The sequence below is a fragment of the Eimeria maxima genome, genomic scaffold (assembly GCF_000499605.1).
Source record: "Eimeria maxima Weybridge genomic scaffold, Emw_scaff724, whole genome shotgun sequence".
Classification (NCBI taxonomy): Eukaryota; Apicomplexa; class Conoidasida; order Eucoccidiorida; family Eimeriidae; genus Eimeria; species Eimeria maxima.
The window spans coordinates 203-17,878 of record NW_013566720.1 but is presented as its reverse complement, the minus strand read 5'-3'; the positions used below and the strand labels follow the sequence as shown (position 1 = coordinate 17,878).

Below are 17,676 nucleotides of genomic sequence, written 5' to 3'. Positions count from 1 at the left end.
GGAGGGAAAGGGGGAGGGGGGGGAAGCCGGCAGGCGCCGGGGGGACGGAATGGAGGATAATCAACTTCTACAAATTTCGGATGGCTTACCCGCCCATGCCAGTGTTCCAAGTCTCTTTGTGCACGGCCTGGACCCGTTCTTTAGAGGGTCTTCAGAGCACGATGGCAGTGCCCAGCATAGGGTCACACCACTCGAAGAGGTAAGCCACGTTTTCTGCTCATCTGTCAAGCGGAACGTTAGACCATCGATGTCCGAGGATGCCAACGTTAACTTCGATATACCGTCGACGGGGGCTGTAGTTGCGTCCAAATACATTTGATCCGACGCGCTCTCAGGACAGACGACATTGCCTTGTAGTGCATACACGCTTGAACCTTGCTCGAGGTGTGGCTTCTGAGGTGTGTGCGCAGCAACATTCAGTTAGGAGCGCGGGGTGACCCGCCAAGCACCGAGACGCATCGCCCTCGTGATTATCACAGCAACTGCTACCAGCGCTCATTAAGAACCGGAGACCAACATCAGTAATTATGCTTAGCATTCATTAATTCATCGTGACAAAGCAGAATCTTGCGAACTGAAGGACCCACCAAGTTGGGGAACGCATCGAATGAAGGGCTAGTTTCGTCCTCCTCAGGAGTGCGGTTGTCAAGAATGTAATACTTGGAGACGTTTTCAGGAACAAGTTTAACTTCACACGGCTCCTTGTCACCATTTGAGCAAACCTCCTCCCCACCAAGAAGCTCTGCAGGAGCGGAAGATCCTGGAGTGTTGCCCACATACTGCCTAAAGATCAACGTGACAGATCACAGAAGAAGCTTATCTTCGTTTTAGTGCAACTTTGACTCCTGCAGGTCCTGTATCAGCTGCGGCAGCAGCAGTTGACCTCTCTGGCGTGAGGCCAGCACCTCCGGGGCTGAAGTGTTGCTACGAAGGCGGTAGAAGCTTCTCGCAGTACTAGTACCGGGAAAACATTCCACATAAGGAAATGTTTGACTTACGGTGTACCGAAGATCGCCAGACTAGTGTCTATAGCCACAATGCACAGCTTCCGGCTATCAGTTGGTAACTCCGTAGAATACGTCAACTCAGTTAGAGAGTTCCCTTCATTCCACGCTGACTGGTGAGGCATAATAGCAGCCGCCCGTAGCTGCTCCTCAGTAGGCGTCTGGCAAGTGGCAGTTCCATCTTGATCTTCGATCAGCAAAGCCATCGACCGGTTATCTTCCATGCTTTCTCGAGCGCCCACAGTCACCTGAAAGGTGCAACTGGTAAGCTCCGTGCCCGCGCAGACGACTGCTTCATCTAAGGAGACGACCACATACCAACACACGAGAGCAGCTACCCTTCTAACCGGGAATGAGGCCTCCGAAACAACACACGCTCAGCCAGCCTCTAGGAAGTCTCGCCCCATGTAAGCCATGCAACCTTCCTCAATGCTGACAAGTGTACCGTCAACGTTTCCCTGTCTACGCATACTTATCTCAGAGCTGCATTAGTAGGGGGAAGGCTCACCGACAATGGAGAGTACGGGCAAGACCTCGATGACGCCTAGGTACTCAGAGTATGCGGAAGGGTCATTGTTAGGAGCGATTTGAGGGTTCCAGCAAATCTGATAAAGTCCTGGAGATCCCTGGGGAGCCCAGAAAGAAATGCTTTCATCAGAGACAGAATTGTTTTCATTGGAGATAGGGCTGTTTTCATTGTAGGTAGAGCCGTTAGCATTGGAAGGCTCGTTTCCTGGTCCTACTTCCCGTCCTTGTATACCACCAACTGTTCTGTTCCTTACTCTAACTTTAGTGGACAGCTCAACCATCACCATACTTTCGTTCGCTAAGGCACCGTTCTCTACGCCTGTTACAGCAGTTCTTGAATCTGAACCAACAGCCACACGAAAGAAATTGCAAGCATCTCCACAGGTAAGGCAAGCGCTTCTACACTAGCTCCACGTGAAGTGCCGCTTGCGCAGCACCACACGGGAGTGCACATAGCTAGGTGCAACACTTCGAGAAGTACGGAGAGGCCGCTTCCCATGAAAGCAGCTAAGCAAGTAACCATCAGCTGGCATATTTGGCAGGATACGTACCGGTGCAGCGATACGTGCCCAAAAGCTTCCTTGCTCTCCTTTCATCACAGGTGTCCGGCACAGTCACCTGGACTGTTGTACTGGTGCCTCCAGTGGATTCGAAAGACCCATAGCCCACGGGCACGAAGAAACAAGTCCTCTTGCCTTTGCATTGGACGTTCAACAAATCCGTCAAATCCACATCCCCGCAGATTCCCCGAGTATCCACCCACTTGGCCTCCACAAACACGGGAACCGTACCCTGCTTACAGCGCGTGCGGAAGACGTTGCCAGGGAGTGCCCAGAAATGGACTGAGAGAGAAGATCCAAGCACACAACCCGACTACAAATTGGCACCTGCCTTGATCACCACGAGACCCACAACTACAAAGGTGAACAGTTACTCCTCCCTGCACTTCTCCACTCTCTAACGTTCAAATGATTCAACGGGACCAATAAATGTACAGACCCGTGCACATTGAGTAAAGCCATACCGGGCTCCGTGTCTTCCTCTGTCAGAAGTCCCCTAGAGGTGTGAGAGCCCAAGATGAGGAAGCTAGAATCCCCAACCGTTGCCGATCGAAGTTGCGCAGTCCCGAGGCCCTTGGCCTCTCCGCATTTAGTCAGAATAGCCAGCCTACTGATGGAGTGGTCTAGCTTCGTCAGGTTCTTCCCTTGAACAGTTATTGGGCAACCACCGCCATGAGAGCAATGCATCTGTAGGGGTTTCCGCGAATAAAGCGGTCCTAGCCACAGCGCTCGACCTAGTTTGGTCGAAATGCGAGTGCCATCATCCCTCCAGCATATTGTGGCGGAGCCGTTCTCAGATAGCCAAGCTCTCCCAGAGGCAAAGCTGTATGTCGCGTACTCCACCACCTCACCGTCAGGTAGTGGCTCAACTGGAAGACGCAACGGCGAGCTAAAATTCGACTCGGAGACATCTAATCCCACAACACTCTCAAAGAGAGAGCTGTCTTCGTTCGGGCACTCAACCTCCCCAGGGAGCAAGAACACACTGCTCTGCTCTGGAAGGATCCAGGGCTGCAACAGCATTGACAGCAGAGATCCATACTGTACAAGGCAAAAGTGCAAGTCCAGCTTAAATAAGACAGACGGAAAGAAGCGAAATCGGGGGGCGTCCGCTAGGCGTCTACTGCCCTATGCCAAGCTCTGGCTTTTGTTTACGCACTGACCTCATTGAAGGGAAACAAGGCCGGGTCTTTTGGTGACTCAGCTGTCACGCTGAAGATACAGGCAGACGAATCTGTAGTCGCCGACATGCACGGGACAAAGCCTAAGGCAAGGGCAGTAGTTGATACGGAGCCTCCAAGCCGTCCAGCGACAGGCCCAGAGACGCTTACAAGGGGTGTCCTGCGTGGAATGCGGAGCAAAACGCAAGTTCACAGAGTGAAGCGTGAACGGACGAGTCAGGGTGCAGAGTATACTCATGAAGCACAACAAAACATATTTGGTCTGCGGTGGTCCAGCAATGAGTCTGCGGCCACCTCACCAGGTTTTCCTGATGGGTATGGAATTCTCTCCAACAACCACCGTTGTCCAGCAGAAGGTATTCGGTTCTATATCAGCCTGTATCTCGAAGGACATTATGGCCACTGTTGCTTCCGTTCCATCGGCTCCTGTTTCCTCAGATGAGCCCTCCTGACGGTTGTGAATCACCACCTTCTCGAACGTCGCTTCTTGTGTCTGGCTCAGGGTCACGGGCTTGCTGCTGCTGCTACAGTTGGAGCCATCCGTAAAGGCTTCAACGCTTATGCTGCACCACAGACCTTGCTTTGGAACCCGTCCACCGAACGCCTCGACCATTGTCGCGTCCAACAAAGCGCTTACTTGAATAACCACACTCGCGGAATATGGGGACTTCCTAGAAACCGTGCGCGCTGCGACAAAGGCAAAAGATTTCAGAAACCCTCCACTAAGATTACGCAAACATGACGGCACTTCTAAATGCAGAGCTTCGACTCAACACACAGCTCGTGTTAGCCTCGCAATATCGTGTAGAATGTATGAAATCCGGTATAGACCCTGCACGTTTTACATGTTGGGGCCTACTGCTGCCCGCACCTCTCACAACTGGTAGAGGCAGAAAGGAGATGCTGGACAATGCGATGTCAAACTGTTCCCTGAATGAGGTGGAGTCGGCATCCACAGGGGAACCAGGAGAAGCCTGAGTATTCCAGCACAACTGGTATCCCCAGCCCACCGTGGCAGGAACTAGGAAAGTTGCGGATCCTTCCTCTGCACCAATGTTCTCAGCAACAATCCACGGGGTAGTGTTGGCATCCTGCAAATTCATCCGGATACAACCACAGAGAAAAGAAAAACTTGCTCCGGAAGTTGTGCTGCCTCTTGTGAGGCATGCACGCTTGCAGCAAATAAACCTTTGCGACCTTGTGCACGCCATAAGGGTTCCGATTGCTCGTTTTGTACAGGAACGCACGCTGCAGCTAGTGGAAAGCGCCAAACGGGGCATGCTATAATCCAAAGAAGCCATTTCGAAGCCTGATATGGTGAGTCGGCAGCGCCCAGCCTCCAACTTCTCGCACAGGTGCTCCGTGAAGGATGACCGAGCAGGCCCGATCCACTTGGCACTCCCCAGCTGCTTCACACAAGGCTTAGATTCGGGGTTTGTACAGTCGTCGTCTACTATGCACAGAGCTGCAGACCCGCGCTGCCCAAGAAGACTGGAAGTCCGGTCAAGTGTAATAGTCACCGTATTTGAAACGAAGCTGCTTACTACCTTTTCCGAGGTAAGCCCCTTTTCGTCTGAGGGAGTGCTAAAGCTGATCTCCTCAGGCCTCAAAGGACACGCATCCTGGGGAACCGCTGCCACGCTCACATTTGGAGGGATCAAAAGGAGCTGAGATACACACCAAACTCAGAGGGCATCTTTGCATACTACCAGGAGGTAGCCGTTTCCGCATTCACTGCATTTGATGCAGGCTACGAACAGTCTCCAAGTAGATCACAACAGCCAGGATACAGCGAACGGCTGGCTTACATTTTGCAGAACTTGACCCTTCGCGTCTAATGCTGCGCTGGTGTTTAGTGTTCCGGTCGCCGTGCAGCTGAAAGCTGCGTCGACGCCGCATATGGCTTCAAGATTACTGGAGGGTACCTCGAATCCTGGGAGCCTCCCAAGGTAGGTCCTGAGAGAGTTACAAGCATGCCTCAGCTCTCAGGATTTAGGATGCAAGATTATTAATGCAGTGTTAATGGATCCCTTGAGTCTCGGTTAGACCACGCTAATAAGCAGCGCGACAATACTGCATGTGCACCTGGCTGTTGCGACATCCGTTGAACTTACGAATACGCAATATCGGTTGTGAAGCTGGACGGTGTGAGGAACTGGGTCCAGCAAACAGAGGAAGCTTCATGTTGGACTGAAGCAACAACAGTGCCTAAGCTACGCCCATCATCTGTTTCCGTGGCCCCCGATATCGACATGGAGGCCGTAATCGTTCCTCCCTCCGCGTCCGATGAGAAGTTGCAGGAATCCACGTTCTTCTCCGTGGGGGCCCTCTTAAAGTAGATTTTGGTGGACCCCAAAAACAAGAATGGATCCAGCTTAGCTGAAACATCAAGCGTCACGGCTTTGGGTGAGTGTTCAAACAACCCTGGAGGTAGCTTCACAGCTGCAGCGAACAGGCAAGCACAGCATGCAAAGTATTCACGCATCCGCATGCATCACCACGGTCACCACGGTTCCTTGGTAAGGGGTATTTAAGACACCAGGCATGCAATGCCGAAACGCTTATATTATTGAGTGATAACGTTTAGCGTGTGCTCCTGAATAAAACTTTGTGCACCCAGGGGCCTTACGAACGACCCAGTTTTCTGCTTCTGTCAGTCCGTAAGTGCAACCAATTGTATGTGATTAGGATCCCGTCCTCTCATATCTTTTCTGCTGTGTGTCCATTCCCTTTCTTCTCTGTCCACGTCTCTCTCCTAAAGTGTACTGCTGTATAAGTAACTGTTCCCGTATTCTGGCAAGCATGAGAGCACGGTGGCACCTGCTAGGACCACTAAGAAGGCAAGAATAGGGAAGAACACATCTAGCACAGTGTTTCTGCCTCACATTGTAAGGAGGGCCTGGGGAGGAAGATAACAAGGCCTACTGAGACGGTGTGGTCCAGCAGGTTGTGCACGGAGCCCACTGAAGGGTTCCAGCACAGCTCCAGGCTCCCCCGGCTGATGGTCGTGTTCATCTCGAAGCGAAGTGCAGTCGAAGTGTGCCGAGCAGGAGAGCTCCTCGCTTCCAGAAATGCGATGCTCGAAAATTGCTCTCCAACGGGCTCCTGCAGGGCCTCCACGGAGGCAGACCCTGAAGGTGCACATTAACTCCCCAGCAAGCACTATCTATGCTGTCGCGACAAGAAAAACGGCGAGATCTCCAGGTGCACCCCTCACGCCCCCCCGATAGAGTTTCCAATGCAAGGCAGCATTGCCTGCACGCACACCGTGGTACTCACCACCAGCCAAGTCCGTAACCTCCTGAGCATGCATGCCTGCGGTGGAGATCTGCAAAAAGCTGGAGTGATCCGAAGGCAAAGACAAGTCAACGCCCCCAAAGTCACCGGAAAGAGGCAGGCTCCCTTCCCCTGAGACTTTCTGAATAGACGAGCACCCAGAGCAGATGCAGATGCAGATGAATGAGTACAATTCATGCTTGGGGAGATGCAACTGCAGCTGTATGTGCCTGCACCCATGCGAGCACCGACCGTTTACCGCTGCCGGCTTCTTTGGCAAGCAGGTCTACATGAGGTAACACAAACAGCGAAGCCCCGTTTACGGAGAACCTAGGCACTAGGCGCCACAGATGGGGAAGGTTTTTCGCTCTCCAGTGTTAGTATTGAGGCTGCTCAGGTCCATCAATGAGACAGCCGCTCACCCCACAAGTGTCAAGTGCAGCTAGACGACTGTAGTGCATGCTGAGAAAGTTCATGTTTATCCCGCGGATCTCGATACTGCATGTTTGTCCTTGTTGGCACAGGAAGAACTGTTCATAACCCGACGTTGGACCTGTAGCAGTGCAAATCAGCCTCAGTTGGAGGCCCTGATCATTCGGGTTCACCCACAGGGGTCATTCGCGCCACGCACGATCGACCGAAGTTTCCCAGCAACAACACACACAACCTGCACACGTGCAGCCCCTCAACCCAGCCGGAAGCCAGCATGCAATGCAGCTCTACTGCTGCACTTCCCTCTGCTGAGGCACGCTTACCTGTCCACCGCATGTAGCCAAGACGCTCAGTGCATCGCCCACTCTCCCAGCATTTCTGTGTTGGATTTTTCAGTCCCTCTTGAGTCATGCAGATGGTGGCAATTTCGGCGTTGGCAACCCATCGTTTCAGTTCTGGTGCCACGGAAAAAATTAGCTTGAGAGAGTCTGCATGCGTCAAAGTCATCGAGACAGCGCCAGCGTCTACCAAAGCCTTGCTGTCCTGCGCATCCCCCGCGAAGGCTTCAAATGCGGGATCTGAAGGATCAAGAGGGCACTCCACTTTGCCCTTGAGCAGCTTCACAGCCAAGGTGTTCGGGTAAAAAGCTGCCTGAAGCACCAGAACCACTAGCATGTACATGAATCTAGTCACACTTGAGTGCAGGCAAGGGTATGAACTGGCATCTCATCTCATCCTTCCTGAGTTCGTTTAACCGTGCGGAATCGCCTGTAGCAATGCCCTCAGGCCTCCAGCTGAAATCCCCCCTGAGGCAGCATCAACAAAACGTTTGCGCGTACCCCGTTAACAGTAGTTGAGTCCGGGTAGAGGCCAATGACGCAGTCTCCCTTAGGGGCCAACGAGCAGCGGCCCTCCCCAGCGGAGATCCTTTCAGGCCGCGTGGGCAGGGGGGCTTGTCCCAGGCTAAGAACATCAGTGAAGTATTCGCTGACGGTGTAGAGGAGACAGAGTTTAGAGCGGACTGTGGGAGCAGGAATTGTGAATATCAGCAGCTGCTGCTCCTCGTCGAACTTGCCGGAATAGGTGCCACCATCAATCTCCGTGGTCATGGTGAGCCGCATGCTGCAAACCCTGTCTCTCACGCTCTCTGCTTCGACCACCGCCAACACCACGTCCTCTGTTAAGTCACTCGAGGTGAAGCCCTCCACAGCCACATCTAAGAAAGCATTGTTTATCCTCTCGTCGGGAAAATTCACAGTCACCTCTGTCAAGCGCCAACACCGCACCGTATGTGTATGTACAAATATGCGCAGGAGACTTACACGGACGAACCGTTATCAGCTGCCAGCGTGCATCTTCCTTAAACGACTGAGTGACTGACGTGGCAGGGGTACGGCTTATTCTATAGTTGTTGCACTGAATGTTAATAGGGGGCCCAGCGGGAACCAATCTCTAGGAAACCTCTTCTGCTGGAAGGCTAAACCAGTGGCACCTAATGGGTGTACTAAGCCTCACGTTTCAGCCCGACGTCCCACCAACCTTTGAAAAACGCAAACAGACAAAGGCACACAAAAAGCTTCCACATATGAAGACTGAGTCACTGTAGAGTCGACACGGGGAGCCTGAGACACCCAGGTGGGGCTGCAAGGGCTGGGCAAAGTGGGTGGTTTAGGAGACTGAGGTGAACCGGAGCTAGCATCCCCGGTATGTACCCACATCTCCCCGCGTCGAGGCGCTGCGCGTCTCAGCAGCAGCCGCAGAGACAGGGGCTCGACCTGTCCTTGGATGTATGACTCACTTGTTTGGGCGAAGCTACTAACGCCTTCTGCAGAAAGCACAGGGCACAACAACGGAACGTCAAGGGAAGAATAAATGGGATGGAGGACAGAAGGCACACACAAAGGGGCGAATGTACCGCCATATAGTGGTGTTACTTAATTGGCAACTTCATGTGCTGTCGTGCGCCTCATCTGCGCTTCATTTTAGCCCATTACTGGATCAGATAATGAGACGTCCGAAGGGATGTCAACCCACCAGGCAACGCGACGAGCCCACGTGCAACCCTCGCTGAAGCCAGCACCAACAGCACAGAGCACCAACACGCATACGCATACAGCTTTGCGGCACAAGTGAGTTTAAACTGACCCCCGAGTTGGCTGCTGCGGCGGTGGAAGGGGACAAAGTGAGCTCACCTGAGGTTATGAGAGTCCCTAAAAGGGATCCGTTCCCGCAGATTGCGTACTTCAGGCTGGTGGGGAGGAACGAAGGCAACTCGACCTCTGCCTCCCCTTTAACCGACACCGCCATGGTGATCCCTGGCTGCGTGCACAGGCCTGCACTGTCTCCTGTCTCTTGTGCAACCGGGGCAATGGACAAGGCAACAGGCCTCTCTGTGGCTGCGGCACTTCGTAGGGTAAAGCGGCAGGAGCTATCGGTACGTCTTTGCGTCCCCACTCTACAGAAAACAAACTCGGGGCCAATCTCGTTTGTGGTCGCCTCCAGCCATACATCCGACGTCGCTGCTGCTGCTGCCCCGGCAAGCGGCCTCAAGGATATGGAGGGGAGAGCCAGAGTAGAATTCATCGTGGTTCCTTCCCTGTTTGAGGGAAAAGCACTGCGGCGGCGGTTGCCGCTGCTAAGTTGCAGCAGCGCACGCAAAAATCTAAACTCCTTCCCCTCAACACAGGAAACAGCAGTATCCCCAACCCGCACGGGCGAGCAGTAGCAGATCTCGTACACTCCAGCTGGAAGCTCTCGAATCCTGCTGTCCTGTCGAATGTTGATTTGAGTTTGCAGAGCCCAGGGACCAGCAAGAAGGGCCCCAGACCCGCAGAACCGCATCACCCCTAAGAAACCCAGGGGAAACGGACGCTCTTTGTGGGGTCGTCGCTCCACTGTCTCCCCCCACCAGTCCACAGCCGGCAGTTCCAGACTCAGCCAGCAGTCCTTGGCGTCACTGCAGAGTACCACCGGCAGGTCTCGTGCTCCTCGGTTCCCCTTAGACAGTATCCGAGGGCCTGAAACACACGGAGGGGTGCAAACCGAATCTGTATCGCCCCCTTTCCTCCAGTGAAGCTAATCTGTCAGATTCTCTTCACTCTTCTGCCAATTACACTACTGCAGAAAAGCCATCTCGAAGAGACCGGGTGTGGGATAAGCGCTGCACCGAACAGTCAACCTGTTTGTTGTCCATGGAGACAATGTACCTGTCCTGAGCCGCAGGGAGCAGACAGCACTGAGGGAGGCGTCACAACTCCGCGCCCGCAAACAGGGCGGCCCCGTCCCTTGTTGGGCAACAGACGCACAGTCCGCGAAGTTTGGGCCATCCAGTGATCGAGGCTGTCCATCGCAGAAGACAGGGTCCCATCTGCAGACGGTTGCATGCACCAAAAAAACAAAAGTTCATTTGCTATTGTTTCCATCTCAATCTGTTTCAGAGAAGTAGCCTGCAGTGAGAGAACTGGCACGAGGCCGCAGGTCAACTCAAAATATGGCAACTACCGCCGCTGGTGCTGGTCTGCAGACAGCAGCTGATCTTACTTGGGCCTCGGGTTTGCGTTCAGGACCGGCTTCCAAGGGGGCCAGCTGCGTGCAGGTGGGCAGGCGTCAACGATGGTACTTAGGCGGTTGCCGAGCTTGTCGGGAGAAGTCAAGGCAGCTTCAGGGCAATCTTCCTCTCTCCGTCTGCTTGCAGTCCCAACTCCAGGAACCACCAACGGACACTGCCCCGACTGAAACAAGCCCAGCCAGGACTCACCACCTCCTGAAGCCAATTCCTGCACTCAAAACCGAGAATCCGCACGTAAGCTGTGTTTTCACTTCTTGGGTTAAAGATGGAGCGGGCCCCACGTAAGATCACCTTTAGACTGATCAACTTTACATTAGACAAGCCGACAGCAGTCAGCCGATACACTTGCATAAGCGTGCCCCATCTTACTGCAACAAAATGAAACAATGGCCACTCAGAAGCTCGCTACCATAAGTCTGTGTCTGGCAAGCAATCAGCTAACGCAGCAGATCCTGAGGCCGACAGCCAAATGTGCGCCTCCAGCCTAAATCAGAGAATAGGCCCTTGAAGAAGGCCAAACGAGGCCCGGGGCCTGGATTGCGCTATTTCAAACAAAGCGACGGGCCTTTCAACAACACCATTGCCGTGGGTTCCCTCATTCCTCCCTCTGCTTGTGCAGCAATTTAAACTCGCCAGTGGCCCCACCTACACCGGATTCCAACTAACGCCTCCCTGTTTTCACTAGGCAACAGCAATAAAGCAGCACAAGCAGCACATTAGCTAGAGCAACAGTTGGAGTTGGGGAAGCAGCAACTCACTCCGACAAGCTTGAGTTCTGTGTCGCTGTCGATAACCGCAAGACTGGCGTCGTCATGGTCAAAACCGACTGCCTCTGCGAGGTCTCTGCAGTGCGCATTTGCCGAAAAGAAGTTGTTCCTTGCGGTGCCGTCTCGTCGTTCTTTCGTCCTGAGAAAGCACTTCTCCCCCAGTTGCACCGCCCCTCGCCAAGGGCAGTCACCTCCAGTTGGGAAGCCCTCCACACCTCTCGCTTGAGGGTACCGCGTAGCGTAGAACGCCACCTCCCAGAGGCCCCTGTCCAAACCTTGCGCGACCCCGCAGGGTGTACCCACGGTCACACGAGTTTGCAGCCGCAGCTCCTCCACTTTTGTATCCTCTGTCATCACATCTTCTTTGAATACCCGGTGAGCCACGCACAAGTCAAACCCCAGAGAGGCCCCGTCAAACGCAGGCGACGGGCGTGTCTCCACCGCCAGCACGTACAAGACGCCAATGGAGCCGGCGCAGGAGCGTCCAGGCACCATCCCAAAGCGCCCCGCCCTTCCGCCCTGCTGCCGCTGCTTCTCCCTGAAAAGGCAGATCGCCTGGCCTGTGGACCTCCCTGTCAGGCGTTGTATGAGTGGCAGCACTTCCTTTTCGTCTGCAGGTGCATAGAAGGTGTGGGTCACGGCCCAGCCCCTCCTCTCCCCTGCCTCAAGGCCCTCCCAAAACTCCCCTGGCACAATTGCCGACTCCGCCTGCTCCCCCATGGAGGCTTCAACACTACCCAGCGAACGGTGAATGATGTAAAAGCGCGCCGCACGGGACCGCCGCAACGCGTGCAGTGTCGAACTCTCAGAGAAACTCGTCTGCACAAGTGCAGGTGCTCGACTACCTGCAATGTGCAAACCACCGACACATCGAGTCCGCAAACCTTACAACCGTCCCCAAAAAGACTCAAAAGCTTTAAGACACTGTGCGTTCGATGAGGCAGACGTAAGGTCAAGGAAGGAGCACTCCCCCGCAACGAACATCTGGGAACTCCAGTCCACTTAAGCTTAGCCTAAACAGCACATCCACTAGCCTTGGGACTACCTCAGAGAATTACACTATACGCACATGCCGTATCCAGCAGATGCTGTTTCCTACAATGCTACTACTACCCCTGTTGCTGCTACTGTTGCTGTGTTTACTGGTGCTGCTGCTGCTCTTCCTTGAAAGCGTGGTCTCAGCAGTGATCTTCAGCCTAGTCGTTCGGGTGGAATGTCAGACGCCGCAATGCAGCTAGCCTACTTTCAAGCCCGATACTTCTAAATGTGCAAGAGGAGGGAGCCTCTTCCAGGAAAGAGTTCCACGAGACATCGCCTCGGCGGAGAAGGGTGAGCCAGGCAGCCATCCCACGGCGCAGGCAGTCCTCACTGCCGCCGCTGACCTCGAAGTCAGGCTGTTGCAGCGAAGGCCGCGTAAACACGCAGCGCTCCCTATAGACATGAGGGAACCAGCGTTCAGACCTATGCTCCATCAGGCAAGTGTAAGGGTCCGACGCCCCCTCGCAGGTGCCTCCGTGTCTGCAGCACGCAGCAGCAACACCAGCAGCAAGGCGAACACAGCTCGGAACATGTAAAGCGTTCCCTCAACCAGTGAGAGTCAAACGGTGAGCATACAGTCGAGAAAAGGTCAAGTAGTAGCTGCACGTGAGTCCGTATCCCCTGTTCAGCACAATCCCAGCTCCGCTACCGGGCATCGCTGCACACCACACTCAACGCCCTGCATGCAGAGCAAGGCCGCGTAAACACAGGCCCCACGGTCGGTGCAAAAGATAGAGTGGAAATGAGGGAGTTGGTGTATACTGACTTGTGCAAAAGGGCGCGGCAAAGACTGCGGCAGTTTAAAGCCTCCTCTGGGCTGACTATGACAGTGTCGTCTGCACTGATTTGTCTGTATACCGCACTACCGCAGTGTATGCCTGGGGGTTTTCCTTCCCCTTTCGCAGTAGCCAGGGCCCAGGCCTTCTTGCGCTCTTCAATTATTTCGAAGAGAGAAGAGACAGAATCTCCTGCATCTGCAAACAACCGCAAAAACTCAATTGGTTCTGCGTTAACAAGAATCCAAGGCTTGAATGAGCCACACCTTGCACAATCCAAACAAAAAACCTAGAGAAGAGTAGCCTCTTGGGTTCATCGCTGAGCACATCTCAAGCTGCTATTCGCACAAGCCCCGGGAAACTTGATAAAGTAGCTCCGGGGTAAACACACGGCAGAATAACCGCGAACGGAAGCAGGTGACGGCATTCTTGAATGTCCCACCTTTAACTGCTGTCCTGCGACCATATTCGCCGCCATTTGGGCTTGGTTCAACAGCAGACAAAACGCTAAGGCCACGCTGTTCTGCGTAGCCAGGTGAAAAGCTGTGGATAATCCCGATTACGACGCAAAAATAGACAATGAGGTGACGCTTGCAGCCCCATGACAGCAGCCTGCCGGAATGTTTTAGCTCATGGCTACAACGTGATACGCTTCCACCGTCAGGAATAGAAGCTGCTGCCTCCGCTGCAGAAGTTGAAGCCGGCGACGAAACCGCCGCCGTAGCAGCAGACGCCGCGTCCCGTGCTGCATTCGCAGCCGTCGCACGCCTGCTGCAAGGCACACCTGAGTATGTGACATCGTAAGGCATCTTCTTAAGGTTCATGCTCCATGGGCGCCTATGGCAAGAGGGGTCTAAAGCACTCGCTGTGCAAAGCGATATGGACAGCGACATAGGCAACAGCAGTTGTTGGCTGCGCGAGGTGCAGCCGTGATGGGGTTAGTTGAAGTAAAAACAGTACTTGGCAGGGAAACCTGCAGTGCAGCGTCAAGGAGAAAACGCGAAAAGCCGCTGGCCATCCGAAGCGTACATTGCTGCCTACGGCTTGCGTTCATAAACCTGCCAGTGGCGCTGGAGCCGTGTGCAGGAATGCGCGGAAGAAGGGCGAAACTCCATGTTTGCGGTCTTGCCCATACTCGGCTCCCCTTCCGACTTTGGGGGGTGAGCGGGCAGAACGAGGTGGGCCGCCGATAAGGCAGGACACCAGCAGGTCCTCGTGAGCTAGATGACTGTGGAAAGGTCTGCAGCGACTCTGTTCAGGTTCCCTGCTTCCCGCACTGCTGCACTGACGAGTAAAAAGCAGGCTTTCATGTGAAGACACAGTTTCAAGGGACTCAAAATGAAACAAAATTATTGTCGAGGATCCAAACCGCATGCAAAGGCCGTACACGTGATCGCAGCTGCATGACCACTTTTGAGCTCATGCGTCTGTTCAATAGATATTGACAAGACGCAACAAAGAGAGTAAGAGAAAAGAAGGAAAATAATCAACTACTTCTCCATTTTGGACCCGAAGGTATGCCTGAGGACACTCAGATCGCGTTGGCTCCTGCAGCCGCTGACGATTCTCGTCGTGGGCTACACAACCCAGGGAAAACGGGCTCTTGCAAAACTTGCAAGGAAAGAGGCTCATCAAAAACCATGCAGGATTAGTAAACTTCATTCACTTGGGGAGCAAAGCAAAAAACAATTTTATTCATCGCCCTCTCACCCCAAACACGTGGCCTTTGCAACTGTTTTGCACAGGTACACCTGTCCAGGCGGTCCACAACCTGCAACTCAGTATACGGTTTCACTGCTTGTGTAGAAATATGGGTTCCTAGTGAATTTTAAGTTGTGTTACAGAGAAGAGGGGAACCATAGATGGTGTAGCGTTACATTTTCCAATGCTTTCCACCGCACGCTTACGTTGATCCAGTGGTAGGTGTAGCATAGCCTGTCCGGTGGCAAGTCCGTTTGAAGTTCTCCCAAGAACCCTAACCCGGCCCTAGTAGACGAACGGTACTCACGCATAACTCCTCAACAAATATCTACGGTATTCATGGACACATCCAAAAAGTTTTTTGTCGCGTACTCTGCCCGATGTTGGCAACTCCGTCTGAAGTGGACACATTTCGTACCCATCACTAGGAGACAAACAGTACGCAAGCATGTCTCCAGCAATGATCTACGGCTCTCATGCATACAGCAAAGGCTCGTTTGTGCTTGCTTCTGTGGCTGCCCTGTCTTGAGTTGCAGCAAGGAGCGCTGCTACTACACTCAGGCCGTCTCGTGCCCTGCAGCTGTAGGCGCCGCTGTGCTCATTGTGCCTAGAGACTGGGGAAGAAGTTTCAACAAACTCTCCTCTCAAGTACTGTAACACCACTGTGGTTCACAATAGTCCCTCGATGACATTGAAGAACCGCCTTTTCAAATGGTAATACGACAAGGTTTAGGGAATGCAGCTGTATGCAACACGCTGCACCCCAACAGCAGGGAGCCCTGTTGTCCAGCTGAGTAATGCCAGGGGAGCTTTAAAAAATACGCATATGCAGGCAGTTATGTTTCAATCCTCCCGAAATCCTTGTAAAATGCCAGCCTTTCCCTTTTCTTGCACAAATGATAATGATAAGGATTTGCTGTGTTCTGAGCAGGCGACCAACGCCTATGAGCCTTGTCGAGTCCAGTTACATGCACTTTCTCCAGCCCTCCAACGATGACACACAAAATAAGATTGTTAAAATGAGTGCTCAGGAGACCAAATATCCATGCGGGCTTCAATGATCGTGCGCTTGCGCAAGAGTGCCTCACTAGCATCTAGGCACAACGGCAGAGACTACAGGCTTACATACCCGCGGCGTAGTGCAAAATTTAGGTGGTATTTTACCAATTGATTATGGATGGCGGCTGCCCTCTCGCTCTTTCTGCTCCAACGTTCGGAATACTCATGTTCTGAGACGTAGATTCCCCTATCTGTCGATAGTGAGTGGCGTACGGAGGCCAACAACGTTCTCTTTGTCTGGGGCTAAACACCAGCATTTGAGGGTCAAGTGGCGCTCTCGTCACCTCTCCTATATCAGATCTTAATGGGTCGAACAAATTGCTTTTCTATTGACGGTCGTCTGGACAGAAGGCAACGGCAGGAGGAGGTACTACAGCCGAGGCTGTAAAGTCTCCAGGAGTGCTCGGGTATGCGATGTTTCGCCATTTCTGCATAGAAATAGAGCTGGTGAGACCGATAACAACCCATTTGTGGGGGTTTCCCAAAACTAGGAGCGGTGGAGAAGAGCGACTGTTTAAATGATGCAATGGGCCTAGGTTGGCAACCGCTAATTACGTAAACGCAACAAGTTAATTCACCCTACAAAGTGTCTGACCGTCCACTTATATGACCCCAATTTCTACAAAACTGACGGCTGGACACCGTGGGATGTTATATACGACTAGACAAAACCCGGATCTTCGGCCGTCCCAACCCGATCAAGCGAAGCCGATGCGGGTACCCAATGCAGCGTCGCCGCATACGTGGCCTTCAGCCAGCTTCACCGCTTGCCTACCTTCTTCGTGAAGCCCGTCAGGCATTTCCTGCAAGAGGCAGTGGAGACCTAAGCTGCTGGCCATAATCTGTACAGTAATTCACCTGGCCGTTCATTCCATGCAACAAAGAAGCACGCCGACAAATGCATTCTCTGTACGTATAGCAGCAGTCTAATGAGCTACCATTAAAAACGAAAGAAGCCAGAGAGCACAAGGCGGATTCTGCAACAGCCTATCAGCTCTTTTCACAATCGATATTTGTCTGCGGCAAGCGCTTTTTGTGCCTTTACTACTTTCCCTGCATGCTCTTCAATTCAGCCCATTACTATGCCCGAATTGCACAATGCTGAAAGTATTCGCTCTACATACAACTCCCAAACCCTCCTACCAAGTGGAATAACTCGCACTTGCCAAGTTCGTTTATCCGCGTTTACTCGTCTGTTTCGTCAGAAATCGTTTGTTTCTTTCTTGTTCACTTTACCCCCTATAGCTCTCTAGATCAACAGGCAAAATACGGGTTAGCCCCAACCGAACCAAAAATTCCGGAGAAGGTGGAGTTCTGGTGGAGTTCGTTTTAACGAAGCAGAGGAAGGGGAGGCAGACAATACACCAAGTTTACTGCACCTACCTAGATATCGAACTTGGAACGAAGGGGGAACCAAGATGAATGGATCATACACAGCAAAGAAACATACAGCTACACCAAATCCGCATAAGAAATATACAGACGAAGGGTCTCCCGGAACAGCTCATCCAGATGCACATATGATGAAACAAAGCCGCCAAATAAAGAAGTGTAGGCCTATGGCTGGAATACGCAAACCCCAGAGCACGCAGAAACCTTTCTCAGGCCTCAGAGCGCACCTGTAGGGGGCGAAATATGTCGGACGTATTCTTTGGGTGGTAGCCGGGATGCGTATTTATATGTATGTAAACACGTACATGTTGATATACATGCATGATAACCTAGCAAGTCTGGTAAGGACGATACTGGCAAAAACGAAATGCGGATGAGGCGCACGGGAGCGACA

The 17,676-nt window shown here is 53.0% G+C and overlaps 1 protein-coding gene across 1 annotated transcript; it reads right to left on the bottom strand.

The window, feature by feature from the left end:
* Nucleotides 1-518: 518 nt before the first annotated feature.
* EMWEY_00041860 (cysteine repeat modular protein, putative) lies at nucleotides 519-13,954 on the bottom strand (the record flags this gene model as incomplete). Its single annotated transcript, XM_013482722.1, has 26 exons — nucleotides 519-783; nucleotides 999-1,302; nucleotides 1,513-1,872; nucleotides 2,084-2,374; nucleotides 2,557-3,103; nucleotides 3,256-3,433; nucleotides 3,573-3,960; nucleotides 4,145-4,364; nucleotides 4,521-4,940; nucleotides 5,082-5,229; nucleotides 5,388-5,715; nucleotides 6,159-6,404; nucleotides 6,553-6,691; nucleotides 6,972-7,102; nucleotides 7,305-7,632; nucleotides 7,821-8,245; nucleotides 8,517-8,520; nucleotides 8,780-8,806; nucleotides 8,976-9,048; nucleotides 9,224-9,998; nucleotides 10,188-10,348; nucleotides 10,522-10,757; nucleotides 11,308-12,161; nucleotides 12,686-12,834; nucleotides 13,121-13,328; nucleotides 13,573-13,954. 26 exons carry the CDS (start codon nucleotides 13,952-13,954, stop codon nucleotides 519-521), a joined length of 7,587 nt encoding a protein of 2,528 aa, XP_013338176.1.
* Nucleotides 13,955-17,676: the final 3,722 nt, after the last annotated feature.